At 38.6% G+C, this 27,373-nt stretch overlaps 1 protein-coding gene across 2 annotated transcripts in view; it reads right to left on the reverse strand.

The window, feature by feature from the left end:
* Nucleotides 1–27,373, reverse strand: part of ERBB4 (erb-b2 receptor tyrosine kinase 4) — a 579,983-nt gene that overhangs the window by 442,812 nt on the left and 109,798 nt on the right. For both annotated transcript variants that reach the window (XM_081937069.1, XM_081937068.1), the window contains exon 2: nucleotides 1,588–1,774. In XM_081937069.1, coding sequence (XP_081793195.1) covers nucleotides 1,588–1,774 — 187 coding nt within the window. The remainder of the gene's footprint in view (nucleotides 1–1,587; nucleotides 1,775–27,373) is intronic.

Raw genomic sequence — 27,373 nt, forward strand, 5'->3', positions numbered from 1 at the left:
TGGATCAGATGATATATCCACCCAGTTCAATATCTGAATCCATCTGGGCTGCTCACAAGCTGAGACTGGAGTACAATATTGCTAAACAGCAGCCAATGTCTGAAGCAAGCAGCTTGTGATTCAAAAGATGGCAAAATATTACTAATTAATATTAGTAGCTAGGTTGCCCATGAGCCTATTCTATTTCTTTTTTTAAAGCATCCAAGTTGGCTGCCATCACCATAACTGCTGGTATACACTGTGTGAAAAGTATTTCATTCCATTGGTCCTGGATCTTCCTATAGTTAGTTCAGTGGAAGACTAAGTTATTTCATACAGGGAGAAAAACTCCCCCCTGTTCATTTATTCATCCCTAGTATGAGTTTGCATTTTTCTATTTCCCTTCTCTCTTCTTTGTACCATGCTAAGGAACCTTAATCGCTAAAGTCCTTTCTTATAGGGAGGGCTACTTTAGCATTCTAATCCTTCGGGTTCCTCTTCTTGTGCCTTTTCCTGCTTAGTCAAACACTGCCTACCTCTCATCCATCATAGTTTGTTTAAGAGTTCTGGTCAGCTAGATCAGCGTGTGATTGCACTTACAAATAGCTCACTTATTTTAGGCTAATTTTAGTTTCAAAGGTAAATCAGGGTCATCCAACTAATTAGCCTAAGCATCTCAAGGTATAACAGAAAGGCACATAGGTCAGAAGTTGGAGGGCATGTCCACCTCATGTCAAATTATGGCTCAGGGGACTGTGTTTTTTTTTAAATGGTTCCATGCCTTTCAATGCAATCTACACTGTCTGACACAGAGTTACTATGTTTGTTACTTGTGCAAGGTATTTATCCATTGGATGTTGTCATTTGACTTAAAGCCTGTCTGTCAACTAAGCAGAATACAGCAGCTATTCACTATTTCTAAATAGGAAAGCAGGTAGAAGTATATGTGTGCATGGTAACTGATTATTTCAGATACCTGCCAATCTGGTCCTACACACAATCAGTTCCACTTAAGTTCCATGCTTTTAATGATATCAATTTCCAAGAGAGTAAAAAATACTGACCATTTCTGAAGAACATATCTAGATAAGAGGCTTGTGGCATTGCTGTGTTTATACAGGTTATGCCAAGCATGTGACATATGACTGATAATGCAGCAGTTCACAACTGTGTTGTTTCTTCCAATATCAGTAATAAATATGATAACAAGTGTTGGGAAGGGAAAGTGATAACCTCCAGATGTTATTAAACTACTATTTCCAGGAGTCCTGAAACATAGCCCAGGATCACAGATGCTTAAAGACATAGTTGGACAATTTCTAGAGTGACACAGATTCCTCACCACTGATAAAAAGATTTAGATATATGATAGACAACTGACATTAGTCAAATTACAACCTGTCAGAATTGTGATTGAGAAATCAAATGCTTTAGTACAAAAGGAGAATGCAAGTTACACAACTGATGTTTTGCTTATTTATTCTCTTCCCTTTTGTTTTATTTTGTAGATGAAAACTGGCCAGTCCTTTGATATTATTTCTGAGATCTGCAAACCCCTGGTTAATAGGATCAAGCTATTCTCTTATAATCTTTTTGTTTTTCTCTTACCTGTCAAATTCTTCAGCCCAAGCCGCCTCAGTCCAAAACTCCCATCTTTTTTGTAATTGAGGAAGATGGCTAGTGCAGAGCGATCTTCATATAGTTTTGTTCCACGAATGATCCGCAAATTTTCCAAAGGAAGGTATTCAAATTGATTCAGCGCTACCAAGACATAGCCAGTCACTTCTCTGATAGACTGAAAAAGACAGAGATTTGATTGTATACTAAAGAATTCCCAACTCATTTATCAATTTCCAAGATTTTCATATAATATACACAAATCACTTATTTATTCTTATTTAAAAGTGGATGAAATTTATAAAAGTCCAGCTAGCACAAGCACTCATAAAATCAGCATTCACTTCATATTTAAAAGCAAGGAAGAAATGCAACTTCAGAAAAGGCTATGACTCACATTGTCTCCCATGTACATTCCGATGACAGGAGGACACAAAGCAAGCCTCCAAAACAAAGGTAGATGTTTTTAATAAATAATTTTGTATTGCTCACATAATTATATATGGCATTACTTTGCACTTTAATATCACTTCAAGGAACATCTGCAGAATAATTTCAAGTACAGACACAACATGCATGAATAATGCACATATTTATTTGCATCCATATTTTCAGATCTTTATTCCAAAATAAAAAGGTAAGACATTTTTGCTCAAGACAGTTAAACTGCTCAGTTCTTCACTATTAACTCTATGACCCCAAATTTGCTTCCAAAGATGGTAAACAATGTTATAGAGTGGGGGTATATATATATATATATATATATATATATATATATATATATATATATATATATATATATATATATATATATATATATATATATATATATATAATATCCTAGGAAATATGAAAAGGCAGAATATTTCTCTGTATTTTAATTGAACAAAAACACACACAAAAAAGAATCATCCTTCAATACATCTTGTAGAGAGTGTGTCGATTGGTTACAAATAACTTTCATGCATTTCTTCCATAGTCATTACTTGTAGTTCATATTAGATTATACACTTTGAATCAAAAATCTTTATGTATCTTACTATCAATATACCACAATTCTCATTTGACTACAATTATTTGAATGTGCTTCTGCCTGAACATATTCATACTTAAAAACACAACCACATAATGACATTTGTTAGCTATTTCAAAAATCATCCAATCACATTACACTTTTATAACATATTCTGAGTAAAAATCAATTAATAAAGTTTCTAAGCCTACCCCCCTTTTTTGTTTTTTCTTCCCCCCAATTCACTGTTTAAAATTTATATCCAAATTGCTTTTACCAATACCAGAGCATATATATATTATTAAATAATATCCATTAACATTTCCTTATTGTTATTATAATTAGCTAAAATTCATTTACTATTTATATCCCAACTCCTCTCGTCAAATCCAAAAAAAAAAAAAATTACACCTTTATGACAAAACCTAAATAGAAATTTGTTAGTAAAATTTATAGGTCTTTTTCCCAGATTGCAATTTGCAATCTATATTCAGATTTCTTTTACTAGTTTAACAGTACATGGTATATATCATTAAGTTGTATCCATTATCATTCCATTATAATAATAATAATAATAATAAATATTTATTTCTTAGCCGCACCCTCTCCCGAAGGACTCGGGGCGGCGTACAACAAAACATAGGAAATAAATATATCGACATACATATAACAAAACATATACCAAGACATATACACGACATATACAAGGAGGAGGTGAACTGATAGATAAAAACAAGTAAAAACACAATGTTTAAAAAACCCTAAATAAATTGAATGCAATTAAAATACCCCAAATAAAAAAAACCGTCAGGAGCGATATAGTTGGATCAAAGTTGAGCCAGGCCAGCAACTTGAAAAAGGTGGGTCTTGAGCTTTACACGAAAGGAGCGGAGGTCAGAGGTATTCCTAATATCCGGAGGGAGGTCATTCCACAGGGCTGGGCCCGCCACAGAGAAGGCTCTACTCCTAGGCGCCGCCCCTCGACACTGTCTGGTGGACGGCACCTGGAGGAGGCCCTCTCTGTGCGAGCGGATTGGTCGCAGGGATGTATGGGGCAGAATACGATCCCGCAAGTAACTAGGTCCTGAGCCATGGAGCGCTTTAAAGATTGTTATCAAAACCTTGAAACGCACCCGATAGACCACAGGAAGCCAGTGCAGCTCGCGCAGGAACGGTGTCACATGGGAGTACCTAGTACTCCCCATAATTACCCGCGCGGCTGCGTTCTGGACCAACTGTAGCCTCCGGGTGCATTTCAAGGGAAGCCCCATGTAGAGAGCGTTACAGTAGTCCAAGCGAGACGTCACCAGCGCATGAGTGACTGTGTGTAAGGCGTCCCGGTCCAGTAGGGGGCGCAATTGGCGCACCAGGCGAACCTGGTGGAACGCCCCCCTTGCCACAGCTGTCACATGGTCATCCATGGACAGCCGGGCATCCAGGAGGACGCCCAAATTGCACGCCCGCTCCACGGGGGCAAGTTGAATGCCCCCGATGGCCAATGATGGAATTAATTGGCTGAACCGGGGAGCCGGTACCCACAGCCACTCCGTCTTGGAGGGGTTGAGTTTGAGTCGGTTGTCATCCATCCAGATCCGTACGGCTTCCACACACCGGGACATCACTTCGATGGCCTCGTTGGGGTGGTTCGGGGTGGAAAAGTACAGCTGAGTATCATCAGCGTACAGATGGTATCCCACCCCGAAACCACGGATGATCTCACCCAGCGGCTTCATATATGTGTTGAACAGGAGTGGTGAGAGGACCGACCCCTGTGGCACCCCACAAGTAAGGGGGCATAGGGTCAACCTCTCCTCCCCTGCCAACACACGCTGCGTCCGGCCAGAAAGGTAGGAGCCGAACCACCGCAAAACGGTGCCCCGGACCCCCAACCCCTCCAGCCGGCGCAGCAGGATACCATGGTCGATGGTATCAAAAGCCGCCGAGAGGTCTAATAGGACCAGGATAGAGGAACAACCTCTATCTCTGGCCCTCCAGAGATGATCCACCAACGCGACCAAGGCCGTCTCCGTGCTGTGACCGGGGCGGAAGCCGGACTGGCGCGGGTCTAGATAATCATTTTCCTCCAGATGCCGTGGAAACTGGTAGGCCACCACACTCTCTACAACCTTCGCCAAAAAGGGAAGGTTGGAGACAGGACGATAATTGGCCAGCTCCAAAAAATCCAGGGAAGGCTTCTTGAGCAAGGGTCTCACCACCGCCTCTTTCAAGGCGGCCGGGAGAGACCCCTCACTCAGCGAAGCATTCACTAGGTCCAGGAGCCAGTCTCGTGTAACCTCCCAGGATGCCAGTACAAGCCAGGAGGGGCACGGGTCCAATAAACATGTGGTGGGTCGCAGTCGTCCACGCATTCTGTCCAAATCCTCGATGGCAACCAAGTCAAACTCCTCCCAGGTCGATTCCTCAAGACTCGCCACGGACGTCTCCATTGGACCACTAACAGGGACCCAATCCTTCCGGATTTGAGCGATTTTATCCTGCAGATATTTCCCAAATTCCTCTGCTCTGCCCTGTAGAGGGGCCTCCCGCGGCCTCTGAAACAAGAGGGAGCGGGACACCCGAAACAGGGCGGCAGGGCGGTTCTCTGCGGATGCAATGAGAGTGGCACAATATTGGCGTTTGGCCACTCTCAATGCCACAAGGTACATCCTTGTTAATTATAGTTATTTAATTGTTAACAAATAAACAAATAAACATTTAATAACAATCTAAAACGATCTAAAAATTATTAAATTCCTACTTATTGCTCAACCAAAATTAACTAATTTTTTATTATCAACTTTCATTGTCAACCTGTATCTTTCCAGTAACAAAACAGTCTTATCTCTCTTGCCAGTTGTGGTGTCAGACTTCTTTTTATCTCCTTTATAAGGTTTTTATAGATTTCTTTCCGCACTTTGTTGTTTGAAGGATCTCTCAGGTAATCTCGTTGCCCACCAATTATTTTTAAAGTTAGCTTGTTTTTGGTTTTCAATCGTGTTTCTGAAAGAGTTTCTCTTTTTAAATCCATCATCATTACCCTTTTTTCTTCTTCTGTATCTTGAAATCTGAGGTAGAGCTCCAATTCGTCGAAATCCCTCTTCCATGTTCCCTTCATTCCACTTTCACCCACATTTGCTCCATTAATAAATTCATCTGTTGTCTTGTCTTTATCTTCTATATCTTCATTCTCCACTTTAGTTTTTGGGGCTCCAACCCCTTCATCTTTTAGCTCTCACAGGACCCTATTATAGAATGCAGGAACCACAATCATATTCAGTAGGTTCTTCCCTAATAATCTTTGCAACAAGGCTCTTCCACCCAGGAGCACTAAAGTGCTGTATCCAATGAAGGATCTGCCAGGAAACTAGGTTAGCTGACCTGACTTCTAACCACTGCTCTGTCTTGGCAATGAGCAGTAGGGAAAATATGATTATGTTTTCAAGATTCTGTTACTTTGGCCTATATCAATAAAGCACCTGTCTATCATTTTAAAAAAAATTCATTAGTTTTTTACAATACAGTAAGAGTACCGAAATGAAAAGGAAAAGAAAAAAAGATAGGAAATATTTTCCTCCCTATCAAAAAAGAACTGCCAGTCATAGAAGCTCCAGGGTAGGAGAATTCAGGTCACAAGTGCAGGAGGAAACAAAAAATATATCAAATATATATCAAGTATGTATGTACTGAATTTAGAGAGCTGCCCAACTCCATAAGACTTTAGGTGGTGTACAGCATTAAAAGTAGTAGAAACCAAAATAATAAAAAAGAACAGAACATTGCATCATTATCTGTCACTTCCTTTGTATTATAATATATGAGCCCTCAAATCTGATGTGACATTTGAGCCCCATTGGAGGAGTCACCACATAAATCATCAGGATCCTCACTCAGGTGTAATCCAGTATTCATACAACAACTATATATGCAGAAAAACTTTATTCCAGGCATCTTCTGAATGAATCAGTGGGGGATAGAGAGGTAAAAGATTGTCATGGGCTTTTGGGGGGGAGGGGGGAACTCAAACATGTAGTGATTCCCAATCCCTCCAATTATCAACTTTGCCTCCTACCAGGGAAACATCACAGCTTCTGACAGTCAGCAATTCCATGACTCACCATGACCAATTGGTCACGCAATGGAGGCGTGATTAGGCAGGCAGTTCTAAGGCTCCAAATGCAATTTGAGAACTGGCAAATGATACATGTGTGGATCAGTATCAGGTTATACTTTCCTGCTTTTTGCAAGCTTTTTGTAAGCCATCCAGAGTCACAGTATCAGTGAGATGGGCAGCAGAGAAATTTAATAAATAAGCAAACCTTCCCTTGAACAGATTGGTGGTAGTAACAATGATTATATAATTTGAGTTTTTGGGGAGGGATCACATATGTAGAAGCATTTTTTCACAATCACTTTCAATTGCCAGAAGTGCCATTTCTCTATGAAATACATTTCCATCTTACTTTTTTCTATCTACTATTGCCTAAGCCAATTCAAAGAAAGGTCTTATCTGATGTGAGAAACTAGAACATTGATTTCCTGGTGTCCTTTAGTTTCCTTTAGTACCTTTGGTTTTGCTCCCCTTACATTTCTCACTGCCTGATTTGTTTTTATTTATAACCAAACACTGAGAGTGAGAGGGAAGAAAAGCTTTGTGCATGCAGCTTCCCACTGTCTTTGAGATCAATGTCCTTCGTAATGTGGTTCTTTATCCTTCTTCTCTCTCCATGTGCACAAAAAGGGACTATGGAACTTTTAGTTGTAGAGAGAACACATCACACAGGGAAGTCTAAATCTTTCTCACTCAAATAATAGGCTTTAGAATTAACTCTCTAGATTTATTCTGTTTGAATAAAGAGCTGCTTCTTAATCTGTTACCAGGTGACCTCATAATGGAGACCCTTTCTATCTAATCTTCCAGCATCTTATTATATTTGTTTCTTGAAAATAGGGCTGCTGTGCCTGAAGTAGGGTCCCGGATTCTCTGGGATCCTTGGCTCTCTGGGCTTGGTATAGGGTACTCTTTTTAGCCCCCTTTTAGCCTCAATCTGTGAAAGGTATGCCTAGGACCACATGAAAGACAAATGAATACTAGACACCATCCCATAAATTCTTGGCTGAGAGGATTTTGGAACAAGAAGTGTTCTGGTTTGCAGGTCAATTTCAACCACAGTAAAATAAAAACATCCCCATCTGTTCTTTTTCAGGTATTGCTTAACTGCCACAAGTGAATCCAAGAAGGACTCTTTATAAACTTGGAAAAAAATCAGCAGAAAGATTAACCCAGAGGAATGACAAAACAATTCTTGCTATGCAAACCATTGCTATAAATGAGTATCAGTATTCTTAAGAAAGTGAAAATGCCAGGCATGCGCTCAGTATTAATAAGCTCTGTGAACACTAATCCTGGATCATAATGGATCCTAAAAATTGCACTAAATTCTTGGGAGGATTGTTGAAATCTTATAAGCATCCACTTAATGTATATGAACATCGAAGTTAGTTAGCAGATTAAAGTGGAATTAATTCACTGAATCAGAATGCTAGATTTACACTAAAATCCCTGTGTCTCTAGAAATAATAAACAATAAAACATGGATCTATTTGTCCTGATGTAAAAAATATGCCTATGCTCGCTCTCTCTCTCTCTCTCTCTCTCTCTCTCTCTCTCTCTCTCTCTCTCTCTCTCTCTCTCTCTCAAACACACACACACACACAATGCACACAACACACAAACACACTTCTCTTACTAATTATGGAAGTTACGGCAGCTTCAAACTAGTCTCAAAATATGCAAGAGAGAGAATAATGAAATGGGAAAAAATAGTTAAGCTTTATTCAAAGGAACCAATGTTTCAAACATAAAAACCTGAGAATGCAATCATAAAAACCAGAGAATGCATAATATCTGACACTATTCTCCAAGCTAACACCATGTGCTTTCAATGCATCATGTTTAATAGATGAAGTAAGTAAATTTAGTTTTGTTCTCAGTGGTTCAGGGGGCATCTTCTAAAGGAAAAAACAATCATGGAATTACATGGCTAGAATGGCCTTTGGAAGTCTTCTAGTCCAGCCCCCTATCCAAGGCAGGAGACCTTATAATCACCTCAGACAAATTGATGTCATTCCATTGAGGTCTACGCATTGAATGCAATTTGTCAGTCAATTGTGAATCCATCCGGTGGTAGTACTCCAACCTTTTCTTAATAATATCCAGCAATGTAGGGGCTACAACTCCAGGAGACACATTGTTCCACTAGCTAGTAGTTTACACTTTCAGGAAGTTTCTCCTTAGTTCAAGATTGGATTTCTTTAATGAGTTTCCAACCACTGCTTTTTGTCCTGCCCTCAGGAGTTTTAGAGATTAAGTCAACCCCAACCTCTGTGGCAGCCCCTCATGTACCAGAAAGCAGATATACTTCCCTTAACTGTTTCTTGTATTAATTATCATGCAGACCTTTATCATGTTAGTTGCTATTCTCTGTACTCATTCTAGGATATCAGCATCTTTTTTGTATTCTGGTGACAAGAATTGGATGCATTACTCCAAGTGTAGCCTCAATAATGCAGCATAAAGCAATACTATCATTACTCATGATCTTAAAACTAACCCTTTGTTGATATAGCCAGGATTTCATTAACCTTTTAAACAGCAGCAGCACATTGCTGGTTCATACTTATGTGGTGGGCCACTAGGACCCCTAGATCCCTTTCACAGTTACTAGTGTTGAGCCAAGAGTCACCTATTCTATATGTGTGCATTTGATTTTTCCTGCCTTGGTGCAGGATCTTACTTTTCTCATCATTGAAGTGCATCTTGTTATCCAATGCTCAAGTCTTTGAAGATCCTTCTGAATCTTGAGTCAATCTTCCAAAATGTTAGCAATTGCCCCCAACTTTATGTCATCTGCAAATTTGATGAGCTCTCCTTATACCCCCTCATTTTGAGTATTTATGAATATGTTGAAGAGTACTGGCCCAAGAACCATGCTGCATGCTTCTCTCTATGTAGATATAGTTCCATTGAGGACTACACGTTGAAAGCAATTTGTCAGTCAATTGCAAATCCATCTGGTGGTAGTACTAGATATCCCACACTGTTCTATTTTACCAAGTAGGTTGTCGTCTACTTTGTCAAATGCTTCCTGAAGTGTAAGTATACAAAATTTCCTTGATCCACTAATTTAATCACTAATCGCTAAAAATGAAGCTAAATATAATCAATATTGAAAGATAACGTGAGATTGCTAAATCTTACATGATATTTAGCAGTTTTACCTAAAAATGTCTCAGATTTAAGAGATTTTAAATGAAAACATCCAATCTTGCGACTTTTTGCTAATAGATAGCAAAACAAATAAGAGTTCCTCAGAAACCCGCCTGGGGGTGGGGGTGCACATTTCCAACTCTGCTTTATTGATTTAAATATCCAAGATCACCTTTAAGGCAAAAATATGGATTAGAATTTAGTTCGCCATTTGCTTTTGGCTTTCTTTCTAGATACTATTCAAGACGTAGATAGATTTTAATAGAAATATCTCTATGGTGGCATGGAGGTTCAAAGTCAAGCTTTACATCACCATCAGTCATGACCAGCATATGAAGAGTGTGACTCTTCCAATCATTTTGGTTATAAAGAAAGTGCCTATATTCTTTGGATTAAAATGTATAAATAGTAAAAACAAGTAATGCTTTTTGATCTGTACCTGCTAATCAATTCCATATTTTCCTCATGGACAAAATATATCTAGGTGGTCACTAAACATTAAAAAACTACTTATTGCACATGGTCAGATCAAATCAAAAGTCTGTTTTTTAATCTACACCCAATCAGGATTCTGTGCCCCCCCCCCAAAAAAGTATGTATTATTATTTAAAAGATTTGTATAGCCACCCATCTTAGAGCACAACTCTAGTGTTTATACTTCACTGGAAAATTTGGCATATCCCCACTGACCCTAATCCTTCATTTTTTCTTGCTACAAACCCAAGTTCCCCCTGATGTTATACCGGTGGATAGTTAACTCCACTTTGGGAATACTGGGAATATAATAATTCTCCTAGGATTCAGTAAATTACAATGTGCAAAGGTATCAGATTATGTGCTGCAAAAGAAAACTGAATCCTTAGAGAATCTGTTTCATCCACTGCTCTGTAGAAAACAAGTACCCCAGCCTCTCTTCTTTGCTTTCCAATTTCAATGGGCTATCTAATCTCCCCCAATCCTTGATGAGAGTGTGGTTGGAAAAGGAAGGATGCAATCCTAGTATAGAGGTGGAAACTTACAAAGAAGACATGTATTCACACTATCAATGGCTGCAGAGATCCCCAAGATAAACGGAATCTTCTTTAAATAGAGATATGCAGTACCTGAATATAATCAGACCAATGATAAAGTTTTACTGATTTAATCAAATAAAGTTAGATCTGTAAACATTCACATATACACTTTCCTCATTAAAACAAGCTTTGACAAGACACTGGCTAGGAACATTAGGAGAAGTCTGGCACAAATAAGCAACTTAATTCCTTTATTTGCTTCACTCAGTTTTATCCAGAGACTTGTTACTGGGCAGATTCAGACCCTCGCCAATTAATATGCTTAGGTGCTGGATAAATGTACTTCTTCTTTTTAAAAAAAAAAACAAAAAATTTATTGGTTTTAGAAAAAATAATTAGGAAAAGGGATGGTGGATAAAGTTACAAATTTTGACAGTTACATTATGCAGGAAATGGCCCTCCCCCCCATTCTCATAACTTTCATTTATTAATACATTAAATTGTTGCTATTTAATAGTATTTTGTCAGCATATAACCTTTTATCTTCAAATAATTTCAATCATTCTATATTAAACAGATTCTCTAGTTCATTTCTGTGATCTGAGTTTTCTCGATGTTGCCTCCTCTCCCCCCTCCAGCAGGGCTCCGGCACCTCCCGTGTCCTGTATGTCCCGTGTAGTGTCATCAGGTCTATCTAGGAGGACTTTGTTTTTTTCCATGAAGGCCTCAGCCTCCATAGTTGTATTGATTCTAACTCTCATGTCCTCCCAGAATATTAGCATACCTTTTGGCATAAGCCATCTGAACCACACCCCTTTCTGGTATAATTTCTTCGCTAGAAGCGAATAGTTTTTTCTTTTATCTCTTTCTTTGGGATTTGTTTCAGAATGGCTATTTCTCTATCCTTGTATTTTAATGCTTGCCCCCTTTGTGCACTCAGAATCTCATCTCTTGTAGTCTTTCTGAGAAATTTAATGTGGACCTCCCTTGGAACGTTATGTGTTCTGGCGTATGTTGATTTTACTCTATAGACCAGGTCAATGTCCCACCCCAACTGTTGTCTGTCTTTTTTTATATATTCAGCCAGTAAGTTTGTCATAATATCCCTCAGGTCTTCATCATCAGCCTCAATTATATTTTGAAATCTAAGGAAAAAAGACATCCTTTCAAATTCCATTTTTATCTGATGGTTCTCAAGTTCTTGGTTTCCTCTCTGGACCCCCTTCACCTCCCCCCTCATCTCAGCCGTCCCCTCCTCCAAAAGTTCCAGTCTCTGTGAATTTTGAATCGTTCGGTTTTGGTTCTCTCTGAGCTGTTCGTTCATTTCTTTCAATTGGCTTTTCAAGTCCTCCTGCCCCTTTAAGAGTTGTTGAAACATCTGTTGAAAGTCCACCTCCGCGGGCTTAGGCTGGAATAGAGATGTTAGTGTCTGTTGTCCACTGGGGCTGGATGTTGAAGATGCTGGGGCAGAGCCAGCGAAACCCAGTTTCCCAGGTGGTGGTCTTTTGGGTGGCATTGTAGTAAGAAAAGCTCAGGAGTGACTGTGTCAATACAGAGAAGAAACAGTTGTAAAGGTGGATAGCCGAGAGAGATCACGAGGCAGGGAGTCCAGACAAATAGAGACCTTTTCTCAATTCTAAGTCCAGGCAATAAAATCCATTGTTCCGAATCCAGGATAAAATATAACAAGAGATATCTCTGAGTGTCATGGAGACAAAGACAAAATGCCAGCAGTTTCTGTGGGTGGAGTCAAATTTCAAGGTGCATGAAGACAACAGAAGTGTGCCATCTTGCCCTGCCAGCTCCGGAATCAGAAGGCAACAAACCAAAAGTTTTCACAGTTTTCAAAAAGAAACAGATCATCACCTCATTTTCACAATTGCAGTAAAATAAATCTGCTGTTTGCTATGAGCGTGAGTTCATTCCAGAACTCCCCCCCTCCTCCTCCTCTGGGGGCAGAGAGCAGTTTAAAGCCGCTTGTCCAAGGGGGGGGAATCCCCCTCCCTCCAGTCACACTTCCCAAAAATGGGTTGAAAATTTTTTCTAAGGAGCTGACAGTCTTTTTGTTTTTCCTTCAGTCATAAAAGGGAACGGGGGGAATCTCCATCTCACCACATTGTAACTGCGTCCTTCGAATCGTCGGTTTCGCCCAGCTGCCTCAATGCGAAGACGCAGAAGCGCCTCCCCTTTTGCCTCCCAATGCCTAGGGTGATGCGGGGAGCCCCCCCCCGGCTGCAGCCGACACAGAGGGTCCCCCGCTAAGCTGCCCCCTTGGCAGGAGCCCCTACAAGGCTTCCTGTGCCCCCCTGATCAAGGGGGAGCCCACCAGGAGCGCGCGGAGCGAGCAAGGCATGCCCGTCGCGAACCGCAGCCGGAACCGGAAGTCTCGATAAATGTACTTCTGTACTTTGCTGTGGTTATCACAATCTTTCAGCATAAGTTGCTTCCCCTTGTGGATTCCTGCTCCCTTTGCATACCTGGCCTCATTTTCTTGTTTATAGCAAATAGTTCAATAAGATCATATCGATGATTCTACTTTTGCCTGTTGTACAACAGGATTACACTGTGTTTTAATGTTCATAATGCTTAGACTTTGATACACATGAACTCTGGAAACATTTGATTGTCACCAAAAATGGATTTTTTTGGCTTATTGGCAAGTTATAGTTTGCAAACAACCCGCCCCCCCTTCAAAAAATCTGGCTGAAATAGTTTCCTTTAAACCTCTTGTCTAGAGAATATTACTCTGATCAGCCTCTTTCAGCAACAATTTTAAAGTACATTTAAAGATCCTTTCAATAAGATACCTCCAAATACAACAAGTTCAGATGTTGTTAAGGGTCAGTTCAAATTTGATTTGTTCTTATTTCCACAGCAGTTATAATAATGAAAAATTTAAAAACTCTACACTTTAATCAATTTTATTTGATTAGTAATGAAACAACATCAACAAAGTACAAATGTAGACAGCATGTTTTTTGTTGTTTTGCTATTAGTTGTCAACAACCAAATGAAATAATTGCAAACAACAGAAAACTTTGCCTTCTGTTTAAAATAACAGATCAATGGACAATTACAAAAGTGAAGTTTCTCATGAAATCCACAGGAGGCTACGAAAATAAATCAAAGAAAGATAGACTTTTGGTTAACATGCCAAATGGGAAGTGAGATCAATTTCTAGCTCTACAAAACCTCTAGTACATTCCACAATTTCATTCAGCTGCAGAAGTATTGATTTAGGCCATTACACTACACTACACTAAACACACATTTTTTGTCCTGAAAACCAACTATCCATTTAACTCAGTTCAACAGTATTGTTGGAAAGGGGAGGCAGAAAAGGCCTTTGGGAGAAAATGTTATCCTGGCACCAGTTCCAATCAGACTGTGAGTTTCTAAGCTTTTCGGGGTTTTTTTTAAAGGCACTTGGTTGGAGGGTAGTTTTCTCTGCCAAACCAATATTTGCTATTCATGCTTGAATATGGACTGGCCTCCTATGGGAATAGAAAATTCTACATCACATCCACTTCTATTTGCCTATACTTCAAGCCTTTCTCAATTCTGTTTCAGGTCGATGTTACTCTGTGAGTTCAAAAATGCAAGAAAACCATATTTATGTTCATACAGTGTTTCCCTAATGTATCCTGCATGTCATTCTTAAGTTGAAACTGCATGGCAAAATCTAGAGGAGTTCAGGAATTGAAAGGTAACTATATTCCAATCTACAGAGTAGTCTAAGAAATAGAGTTTGGGTCAATTTTCTTGGTAAGGGATAATTGGGCTCTACCCACACTTTCCTCTCTAGTGTAATCAAACATGCATTTCCTAAATGTTAGTGTCTGTACTGAACACAAAATGTTTCATCTGCTCCATAAAATGTAATATTTATGATAATGTGGAATACTGAAATTTTATATCAGATGTGGTTTTTTTAAAATAATAGAAATAAAATAATTGAAGATACAACACATGTTGCACAAACTGTTGGTTACCTTAGTGAAAAAACATTCTCTGTTTTGATTCCCTTATGTTCTTAGATTCGGTCTGTGCTCTAGATGTCTTTCTAAAATTAATTTCACAACTGGAGCATGAAGCTTGTTGCAACATTTATTTTTATTTTGGGGACAAAATGAGTGTCTTATAGACTGCCCTGAGATCTCTAAAGAAAAGACAAAATATAAATGCAATGAATAATAAATAAATTTGTATCTTCTTCCTTCTCTATGAATTATTCATAGTGAGATTCACCTGGTCCTCTAATATATGCAATCAAGTGCAATTCTAAATAGAGACATTAGAAACAGTGAAATATAACATTCTCTGTCAACAGAAGTTGAAACTAAAACGAATATATATCAGTCTGTCTCTTTCTTTGTACACGAAAAACATGCTAAAGTCTCAAACTATTTATGGTTTTCTGACTTAAAATTCTGAACTGCATCCTGATAGGGTAAGAGAAAAAAGCATATTATGTTTAGAGATAGCATGTTCTAACAAACAGTCTGCCAAGACATTATGAAATCAGTTGTAATTTCCCAAAGCTTTCAAGGGTAGCACCCTGCAAGACAATACAGTAATCTAATTTGGAAATTACCACATTTTAGATCATGCTGCTTGATTTTTCCGTTCCTAGGGGAGGATGTATTTGGCATATCAACTGCAATTATGCATTTCCATCATTAGGGAGCTTACCTCTTTTAAAAAAAGCTATCATTTATTTGATGCTTCCAATAGCTACAGAAGAAGCAGAAATCCAACTATTCTGCAAAATTCAATTGAAGTTAAAAAGAATAATCATCCTAAACTACAATATAAAATATCCCTATCATTTATTCAAGCAATTAGTTATTCAAGAATTCCTGTAATTTATTCAAGCAATGAGTTGAAAATCCATCAGGAGGTATATCAAATAGTCCATTTTCAAATGATGCCAAAATTTGTACAGGAAAAATTTAAACCTCAGCCCAAGCCCACATATAAAAGTTAACTGTTTTGTAATTCCATTCTTTGACTTCATCTTCCAGAGATATCATAGAAACCAGAGTTCTTCAAAATTATTGTTTATTTATTTATTTATCCAACTTACAGACTGCCCATCTTACAGGGCAACTCTGGGCAGTGCATAATTAAAGACATAGAAACATACAAATCACATGAACTATTATCTCTCAGTAAAAAGAGGCAGTTAAAGCAGGGATATGATAATTAAAATTAAAAAGTGGGGGATGGCCTTTAAGGTGCTAACCAACCCCAAGATTTTGTGCTTCTCTGCATTCTCCCTACAAGCCTCTCCCTAGAAGGCAGAGGCAAGTCTTCAAACTCTTCTGAAAGACTAAGAAGAGAGTGGTTGTGTACTTCTGGGGGGAGGATATTCCAAAAAATACAGGTGACAGAGTAGCTTCTCTTCCTGGACCCCATCTATCAAACTTCTTTAACTGATGGGGTCCATAACATAAATTCTCTGACTGACCAAATGGGATAGGCTAATTTAGGGGTGTCAAACTCAAGATCTGTGGGCTGGATTCAGCCCACGTGGCTGGCCTGGAAATAGCAAAGGACCAGCCTGCGGTGCCTCTGGCAGCCAAAATGGGGCACAGGGGGCTGCACACACCCCATTTTGGCTGGCAAAGTGCTACAGGAGGCATCCGCCCCATCTCTCCCCCCTCCATGGTTGGCCCATGGAGAATTACAATTCTGATCCAGTCCTCAAAGAAATCCAGTTTGAAACCACTGGGCTAATTTAATGGAAGAATATGGTTCTGCTGGTAACCTGGCCCCATGCCATGTAGGGCTTTAAAGGTGATAACAACACTTTGAATTGCAACTGGAAGCAGACTGTGCCTAATGAAGTTTGCACAGCAGAGATGTTATATGTGCCATCTTTGGAGCATTCAAAATTGCTCAAATAGCTGCATTCTGTATCAGCTGAAGCTTCTGAATATTTTTCAAGTGTTGCTCCATGAAGAGCACATTGCAAAGTCCAATCAGATGATGACCATAGCATGAATGACAGAAAAATAAGCTTCCCTATGCAGGAAGGGACATAACTGGTGCACCTGATGAAATTTAGCAAAGGTTCTCCTATCCATGAGTGCAGGTACCATGAACTGAGGAGTGCCCCCAGATTACACACCTGGGGTAGTGCAACCTCATCTAACACCAGAGATGAGAAACATCCGGATTCAGAGGAGTCCACCAATCACAGCCTCTCTGTCTTTCCAGTGACTTGGTCTATTGGTTCCTATCAACACTGATTAGGACCAGGGTAAAGAGATGAAATAAGGAGTAAGGAGACGAGCCACTACAAAATGGCTTCACTGGAGCAGCCTTGCTCTATCATTACTCAAACTCTGCTACATGTGACATCATAATGCCCCTACAAAAGGGGTGGAGCTTGCATTGCATCAGTATAAGGCTACTTTCATCATCTGATATCCTCTACTTCAGCTTTCCCTTAGTATTAAAACTGTCTGGTTTCAGGCTTAGCAATTCTTAACAAGTACTGATAGGGATTCATTTTGTTGAAGGTGGCATTCACATTAGTCTTCTATTTTCAGTCAATCCACTCTTCTTGCTCATAAGAACCTGAAAAATCTCCAGCCCTGGTGAAATGGAGCCAGGGATTTGAAGCAGTTACATGATGAAGTTCTACATGACCTGACTTGGCTTTGAACTGGAAAGACCAGTTTCAAACCTCACTCCGCTATGAAGATCACTTTGGGCCATGAAGATAACCTTGAGCCAGTTCAATCAGAATAGAGCTGGAAAGGACCTTAGAGGATTTCTAGTCCAACCCCCTGCTCAAGCAGGACACCCTATACCCATGATGTAGAACTTACGGCACACGTGCCAAAGGTGGCACACCGAGTCATATTTCCTGGCACGCCAGCAGTGAGCTCCAGCACATATGCGCGCACCAACCAGCTGATTTTCTGCCTTCCGGAGGACACGAACAAACTTCCAGTTGGCCTGTTTATGCTCCTGAAGGCAGAAATGAATTCCAGCTTATTGGGGGAGGCCGTTTTCACCCTCCCTAGGCTTCAGGAATGCCTTTGGAGCCTGGGGAGGTCGTGCATGCATGTGTGCAGGAGGGTGGTGGTTGTCGGGCACACATGTGCAGGTGGGCGGGAGGATTGAATTGGTGTAGGCATTGCATGTGTGTGTGATAGCGCACAATTTTGGCATGCCACAAGAAAAAGGTTTGCCATCACTGCCCTATACCATTTCAGATAGGTGGAAGTCCATTCTTTTCTTAAAAACCTCTAGTGATGACCCACAATTTCTGAAGGCAAGCTGTGTCACTGCGTTTATTTGGTTTGCTAGCTGTGCTGAGATTTATTGCGCATGCCACAGTTGTTATCTGACAAGTTTTACTGTGCATGCACTTTTCACACATTCTTTCTAACTTTCACTTCTGATATTTTCTTTGCCTGCCAAGGGAGGTAGGCACAGAGCTCTGCCAAGATGTGATTAAATCAGTTAGCAAGTTTGTATTCTAATTTTCTTTTATATTAAAATGTTTTTAATTAGATCATGCCTTGGGTTTATTTTCGCTTATTTCAAAAGTATGCTACAAGGAAATTCCACGGTCTACACTTCCATAATTCAAGGCAGAATTCACACCCTAACAAGCTGTTCCATTGGACAAGCTAATTTTCATGTTAGAAAGTTTCCCCTTAATTCCAGGTTAATTCCTCTTCTTGATTAGTTTCCATCCATTATTTCTAATCTTGCCTTCTGGTGCTTTGAAAAATAAGTTGACCCCCTCTTCTTTGTGACAGCCCCACAAATACTGGAATATTGCTATCATGTCACCCCTAGTTTTTCTTTTCTCTAGACTGGCCAATGAAACAAACAAAATGTTAAAAAGTTGTGACATTTATGTAGTTACCTGTTCTGACCCCCACACCAACACACACACACTTACTCCAAGCCACAGATAAGGTACCGGTTTTATTTACAGACAGACAGGTCCTTGGCAGCAACCCAACACGAATAAGCCTTCATAACAACTCGGCACTGATAGCACTGGCAGCAATCCAGCCTGCCACGCTCACAAGACTGTTCTCCCACATTAGTTCATGCGTTGACTTCTGCAAAAAGGCATGTGCACAAGCAGTCCTTTTATAGTCTGGAGAGGAGTCTAATTATCAGCAGCTGAGAGCAATTACCTCCTGTAACTGCGCAATTGCTCCTGACGCCTGTTAGTGCGCCAGTAACGAGCATCTAACAACTCACTGCTGATGTCTGACTCACTGTCTCTTGTCTCCTCCCCACTGCTCCAAGGCATGACATCAGGAGCACCCTCCCTTTGGCTTTCACCACTGCTCCATGCCTCAGGCGCCTCCTGGTGGGGAACCAGCCTCTCTGATCCCTGCTCAGAGTCAGAACCCTGTCCAGGGTCCTCCACATCCTCCAGAGCCAACTCATAGGGACCCTCGCTGTCGGAGTCTGGTGGCAGCTCCAACGGCTCCTGCTGGGCCACAACAGTTACCTACCAAGCTAAATTATATTAAAGTAACCAAAATATTGTTACAATACCCAAAACATGTCACAACTTTTGAGCACCCCTAATATTTGGAAATTAAAAGTTGAAAGATTTGACATGCCATATCCAATTCCTGCAACGTTTCTTCATGTTTTGGTTTCGAGGCCCTTAATCAATTTAGTTGTCAGGCCTGTAATGTTCTTTTTAGGATCTTTGGCCTGCCACACTTTTTAATAATTTTCTATGTGGTTCATTAGTGTAGTAGTTGGGAGGGGGGAATAGAAAGGAGTAGGATTGTGGAATGTATTGTTGACATTCTTTTATAGAAGCCAAGGTCATCTTTTGTCTCCACACCTCGACACCTGACCGGAAGCAGAGGGGTGTAGATGCCAGCGGGGAAGATGATGATTGGAACATGTGATGGATTTGTGGGTGTGGGGATAGATCATGAACTTTCAACTGGGTGGAATTCCAGGATGTACATCAGAGTTGGAATTTTCCATAGCTGTGCTAACTTGCCTGTTATGAATAAATGGGAACTTTAAGGATACCTTTGCCTTGGACAATGATTTATTCTGCATGGTATTTAGAACGCTAACATTAGTTGCTCTTCTTTGCATTTCTTCCAAAGTCTCAACATCTTTTTTATAATGTGGTGACCAAAACTGGATGCAGTATTCCAGGTGTGGTCTTACTAAGGGTTTATAAAGTGGCATTAATACAAACTAAGGATTGTATTAGCTTATTTGATTGCTGCCGCACACTGCTGGCTCATGTTTAAGTGATCATCCACTAGGACTCTAAGGTCCCTCTCACAGTTACTATTTTTGAGCCAGGTTTCACCTAAGCTTTATTTGTACCTTTGTTTTTTTCCTGCCTAGCTGTAAAACATTGCTTTTCTCCACATTAAATTTCATGTTGTTGGTTAGGAGGACCTACTGTTATTACGATTATACTTAATGACCTATTTTCTGCAAAGGATGAGGAATTACAGTATATGAGCTGATCTCCCTTTATAAAAAGATGACAAATGAATCATTATAACCAAATAAACCAGACCATATCTAGATTCAGGAAATTGATAGCTACAGAGTTTCTTTCTTTCTTTTGGGAAGAAAACAGAGATAAAATGATGTGCAGAGGGAAGGACTGGCCTTATCTATCCCTTTCCCAATTAAATTGGATGTCAGATTAGCATCTCCACTCATTAAATGATTAAAATTGATAATAGTATGAGCAAGCATTCTTTATGTGAATTTCCTTTATTCCTGTGAATCTGACACAATATTTTTCTAAGAGCTAGAATGTAAAAAAAAATTCACCATGGATTTGAGTAGGTGCAAAATTCATGCAGAAGAGCATGTAATTGGAAAGATGTATCCCAAAAGTAACATATAATTAAAAAACTTCTGGCAAAAAGAAATCAAAATGTAAAAAGAAAGATAGGGCTAACACAAATATTGATGGAATGGTATATTATGTTATATTATGTGAAAACCAGTGTCACTGGTATAGCCTCATACCTTGAAATTGATCAAACTAACTATGAATTATTAGAGTTGTGCGAGTAACAAATTGTTGATATATGATCTAAGGAATAATTCGGATGATCATGGACATTTGCTCATAAGATAAGGAAGAGCAAATGATAAAATATGCTATGATAACTTCACCGCTTTGTACTTGCAAGTTAGTTTCTAGTTATCTTCAACAACTTAACTCTGTGGCTCCCACTATAATTTCAAAACAAGATTTGTAAATCAAGGTTCTGCCAGCTAATATTGCATACACATTGTTTCAGAAATTAAAAGGTAGAAACAATTATGTGTGCTGGATACAAGAATGTTAATTTTTTTTAAAAAAATAGGCTAATTTTTAATGGAAAGAAAAGGAAGGAAGGAAGGCAGGGAGGAGGGAGGGAGGGAAAGAAAGGAGAAGGAAGGAAGGAAAGAAAGAAAGAAAAAGAAAGAAAAGAGGAAGGAAGGAAGATGAGAAATAGGCTTATTCTCTATTACTATATTTGTAATGTTAAACTCAGTGTTACCCAGTTCATGGGATAAAAAAGAGGATTTCCTTGCCCTTAATGAACAATTAGCAAAAGATAGCCTCAAGGCTTCTCAGACTTATGAGGATCTGAATTATGTGCAGGCCATTCTCATAAAATCCAGTGGAAGTTGTAACTTTTCATCCAGATAAATGAATTGCTTCATATTGTGTAGTAAATTAATTTTGTATTAAATATTCATAGATTGTAAGTCAAAGGAAGAAAAGAAAATATTATACAACTGGCATTATGGGAGGTAAAGCTGTTCTAAGGAAAGGGCAACTATCCACCCATAACAATGCCATCAATGTAAGAGTAGCAGTTTTCAAAGCATACATCATGTTTCATATCCTTACATGTCTTGAGAGCAAGTTGTCTTTCATCATGGTTCACTTATTTAATCTTTTATTTCTAAAGTCATTAATAAAAAATTTTGGTGTCTTGACAACACTAAGACAATTTAGTAGAGTAAAAATCTAACCAATATGTTTCTTTCATACCATTTCAAACTAATTACATTATTAGCTGAGACTTTTTACTGCAGGGATTCTCCAATAAACTGAAGTATGAATCCAGAAACATTTGCATTTGGAATGATTGCATAGATGTAGATGATAGACAAATGGACAAAAAAAACCCAGCTAAATACTCTTTACATTGACCAAAATTACAATATCATCCCAAAACATGGAATAGAAAAATGAGCACATTTTAATTCAAATCCTTACATAAAATCAATTGTTAGTTAGTTTGTTTTTCAAAACATCTTTACCTAACTTTATGGCTGTGTTTACACAACAGACTTTCCTTTAATGTGTTTTGAAATTCTTGAAAGGGAAGATCCTGGAAAACATAACCAAGCAACAGATCTGCAAATACCTAGATGCAAGTAAAATAATACCTAGAAGCCAGCATGGGCAAAAACAGATTGTGCAAAATCAATTTTATTTCATTATTAGACAGAGTGACTAAATTAGTGGACCAGTGAAATGCTGTGGACAGAATATACTTGGATTTCAGTAAGGCATTTGACAAATTAGACCACAAACTACTTCTTGGTAAGGTAGAAAAATATGGGATAGACAGCATCACCACCAGATGGATTTGTAACTGGCTGACAGCATGTAGTTCTTAATGGAACTACATCTACATGGAGGGAAAGAAGCAGCTGAGTATGCCAAGGTTCCATTTTAGGCCCAGTACTCTTCAATAACTTCATAAATGATTTAGATGAGGGAATAAAAGGGGAACTAATCAAATTTGCAGATGGCATCAAGGTGGCAGGAATAGCCAACAATCCAGAAGGCAGGCTCAAGATCAAGGTGGATCTTGACAGACTTGAACACTGGGTCCAATCAAAAAAAAAATTCAATGGAGAGAAAAATAAGGTTTTACACTTAAAGCAAGAAAAACCAAATGTACACGTAGATAATAGATGGAATCTGGCTCAATAGCAGCAACTGAGAGAGAGATCTAAGAGTTCTAGTAAAAAAACACTTATATAAAGGAATTCAATAGGTCTAGTCTAGTCTAGTGAAAAGAAGGACTAGGGGTGACATGTTTTATAACCCTCTCTAAGTGGTTTACAAAGTCAGCATACTGCCCTAAACAATCTGAGCCCTCATTTTACCACTCTCTAAATGATGGAAGACTGAGTCAACCTTGATCATGACAGCAGTGTTCCAATATTTGAGGTGCTGCCACAAAAGAGGGGGCCAACCTATTTTCTAAAACACCAGAAGGCAGGATAGGAAGCAATGGATGGAAGCTAATCAAAGAGAGAACCAACCTAGCACTAAGAAGAAATTTCTTGACAGTGAGAACAATAAAACAGCAGAAGGCTTGCCTTTAGAAGTTGTGGGTGCTCCATCACCAGAGGTCTTTAAGAAGAGAGTGGACAGCCACTTGTCCAGTATGGTATATGATCTCTGCTTGAGTGAGGGAGTTGGACTAGAAGACTCCAAGGTCCCTTTCAACTCTATTATTCTGTTCTGTTTTTTCGGTATGGTTAGAATCAATTGAGACATGTCCCCTTGTGCTACAAGATGCACATCTCTATTATGTCTGGGAAGGGAGGGAGGGAAAAGAGAGAGGTGGGGGAGGGAGAGGGAGGGAGGGAGAGGGAGGGAGAGGGAGGGAATTAATATATTAGGGAGTCTAATTTGTTCAGACTTGGACCAAATTATGTCATGGATAAAGTATAACATGTCATGTACTACATTTCACTCATGTTTCACATGTTCTGTAAGATAATTTTATAATTCTTAAATTCCTTTTGGGTAATTTATTGTATTGTTTTATTTAATAATACATATGTGTTCTGTGTTCTGTGTGTGTGTGTGTGTGTGTGTGTGTGTGTGTGTGTGTGAAAAGGGCCTTCTCTGTGGCAGCACCAACTTTATGGAAATTTCTAACCAGTAAAGCTATAGACTGGTTTGTTTTAAGAGGCTCCAAATTTGCTTTTATTTTCAAAAATCCTGTGCTAAAAATCTGTCTTTATTATTCTTATTTTGATAATATAATAGAACAGAACAGAAAAAACAGAACAGAACAGAATAACAGAGTTGGAAGGGACCTTGGAGTTCTTCTAGTCCAACCCCCTGCTTAGGTAGGAAACCCTACACCTCAGACAAATGGTTATCCAACATCTTCTTTAAAACTTCCAGTGTTGGAGCATTCACAACTTCTGGAGGCACTTATTAATTGTTCTAACAGTCAAGAAATTTCTCATTAGTTCTAAGTTGCTTCTCTCGATTAGTTTCCAGCCATTGCTTCTTGTTCTACCCTCAGGTGCTTTGCTTATGTTGAAAGTATTTGGTTGTTGCTGTTTTTTTTTAATATAGATGTTATGCTGTAGGCTTTAAATATGATAGATGGATAAATTTACTATACAAAATGGTGTAAGTTCCTTTTTTCAATATTTTTTGGAATTAAGAATTTGGTATGAAAGTTTAAACCTTATAATATTTACAGTTACCTCAGTGATAAATGGTTTGTGTTAAGCTACTGAAGTCTTTTATCAAGGATCACATCAACTCAAGAAAGTGGCTAATTTGGGAATCTATCAATAGAATAAGTCTTGTTTGAATATTGCTGCTTTTCTAAAAATAAAAAAGGGATGGGATAGGGGTACTGATCACTTTGGGGGAGACCAAATTGAAAAAAAAATATTCAGGATTGTATTATCTTTAAAGTTCGAGTAGCTTAATTTTTTTTAATCATACGGAGGAAAATAACTCTTAGAAACTCTTGATAGCATACCCAGGAAGGCATTTTTCTCATCAATACCAAAGAGAACAGGCACTTTTTCTTCCCAAGAATGTGCATAGGAATTATGCTACTTCAAGTTATAAAACTGTTCCCAATAGGATTGTTTGCTTGTTTGCTTGTTTGCTTGTTTGTTTGTCTGTCAAATTTGTATAGCTGCTCATCTCACCAAACGTTACATTTGGTATAATAGTTATTTGTTCTTTATGATATCTTCAGGTACTCTAAAATAAATTTCGAAGAAATACTAGACATTATCCAAAGATATTCAATGTGCTCCAGACAGAACTGGGAAAAAATTTGATGGGCTGCCAATCAGACTGATGCGTAGTGGTCTGACTCACTACAGGGGAGCTGCCTGTATTTCTACAACCAAAATAGCTATATTGAATATTTCAAAATCCACAAAGGACTGTTTACATTTTTGAATCACAAAATATCTTGGTCAAACTGGACATGCAATAAAAGCCAAATAAAAGTCAAACTAAGAGCAAAGCAGAAAAAGTATTTTTTTAAAGTATAGTTCTGCCTTTCTCCCAGAAGTTGAAGCACTCCCATATCTGGTTTTCACCAGTAACAATAACCTTGTAAGCTAAGTTAGGTTCGCCCAAAGTCATCCAATGAACTCCCATGGCTGAGGATGGGCTTAACTTGAAATCTCCCTGGTTCTGATATAATCCACACCACACTGGCATTTGTGGTTAGATTGAGAGAAGAAAAACAAATAACTTTAACGATTATATTTAAATTCATATTTAACAAATCTGCAAACTACAATTGTCTTCATATTACGTACTGCAAAGATTTCAGGGCAGCATGCTGGGAAAGTCTTAGAAAGACATTTATGGATTTATTTTTCTGCTTTATATTTTGTTCTTCTCTCAGACTTAATGAAGGCATTACTGTATTCCACCTCTATGGAATTATTCTAATCTAATCAAATGCTACCTCTTGCTGCAATCTTCACCAAGAAGGCAAAGCTCTATTGGTGTTACTGAAAGCTAGCATAGAGATATTACTTGATGCTCCCACACTGTATTGCTTAGAAAACATACTGTATAAATGTTGATTTATATTTAAGAACATTTATGCATAAAGTGGAGATTCAGTAGTTTTAATGATCTACCAAAAATAAGCGAAGACACCTAATTTGACAGTTCATGATGAGCAGGAAAGACACACTGAATTGATTGAATCAGATTTCAGATCACAAGAGTAAGGCGAAAGTTAAGGTTTCATTCTGAATTCTCTTTTTCTGCTCACTTTTTGTCTAAGACACTAACTGGGGACAAATTTTTCTGCCTTCCTTTCCAGGCACACATGTACAGAACATATATTTTTGGACTCTTCATCTGGTAAAAGATTGTTAACTAAGTGCTGTTTGCCTATCCCTATAATATATTCTCTGTAAATAAACCTTTCTGTTATAGATGTGACACTTTTTAAAAATGAAGTTACAGTTATAAAACCTACTTCATTAATCATTGTTCAGGGCAGATTCCTATTCTCAGGAATGCTAATACATGGAGTGCTTCTACCTCCAACTGTTAATCCCAATGTCAGAAACCAACATACAGATTCTCCAGCAACTGGACAGCTTGTCTACCCAATGAGAAACAGTAGCTCTTCTAGGAATTTCTATTATATCTTCCCTTAAAGTTTAAGGAAGCTATATTTAAAACTGCATTTAAGATTCAAGGTGGACATTAAAAACTTGAAGAAATTGAAGTTATTATTTCTCCTCTCAGTTATCCTATTTCAGTTTCATTCCAATAAGAAGAAACAACTACTAAAGTGAAAGTTAACTCCTGAAAAGTCTACAAATTAGCATAATATATCCTCTGCCTCTGCTGTTGTGGAGAGACTTATGATTAATGCTGAATCAATTAAAATAGATAAATCTATAATAAAAGTATAATTCTAAACCTGAATTGCATCACTGATTCCCTGGGGAGTAGCAGGAAGATACCTGAAGCCAAATTTACCTAATTGTTCCATAATAAATCCTTGTGTTTAATCACAGGCTGTTTCAAAAGTACTCCCGATAGTTTTAATTAATTAGCTTCTTGCCACATTTGTTCATGGAATTGAAAATAGTTCACATTTCTTATCATAGCTGGCAAGCCATCAGTTTTTACACTGCAGGGTATCTTTAAACAAGAGTCTTATTCCTCACTTCAGAAGCTTTTGTTTTAGGAAAATTAATCTAGAATTAATTACACCTATACAGACAATATATAGGATGTGTTCTGGCATTAATAATGTTGTGGTTCAACAGTAGGAAATACTGTTCTCTTTATTTCAATGGAGGCCAACAAGGCAGGGTGAGGATTGTTTTACAGGTGCCTTTGTGCATAGCTTTTCCAAGTACAGCACATGATTTGCATGCAAAAGAGTCCACACTCATGTCCTGAATAACAATGTTGAAAAAAATGCCTTGCTGACGTTGCCCGACACATTCAAGAATTCTTCAAGTCAAAGGAGATACCACTGTGTAAGATCATGGCTTTGTGTCAGTGTGCTGAGATTTCTGCTTAAAACTACTTTAGAGGAATCACTGTGCATGAATCAATATTTTGAATAATCTTGACATGGTATCAATGCACACTATCACAGGTAATGGTTGGATAGAAATTATATTCATCAATATATTGAGCTTAAGTGTAGAAGCAGTTCCACATTGCGT

Source organism: Natrix helvetica (assembly GCF_964273705.1).
Source record: "Natrix helvetica genome assembly, chromosome: 1".
Lineage (NCBI taxonomy): Eukaryota > Metazoa > Chordata > Lepidosauria > Squamata > Natricidae > Natrix > Natrix helvetica.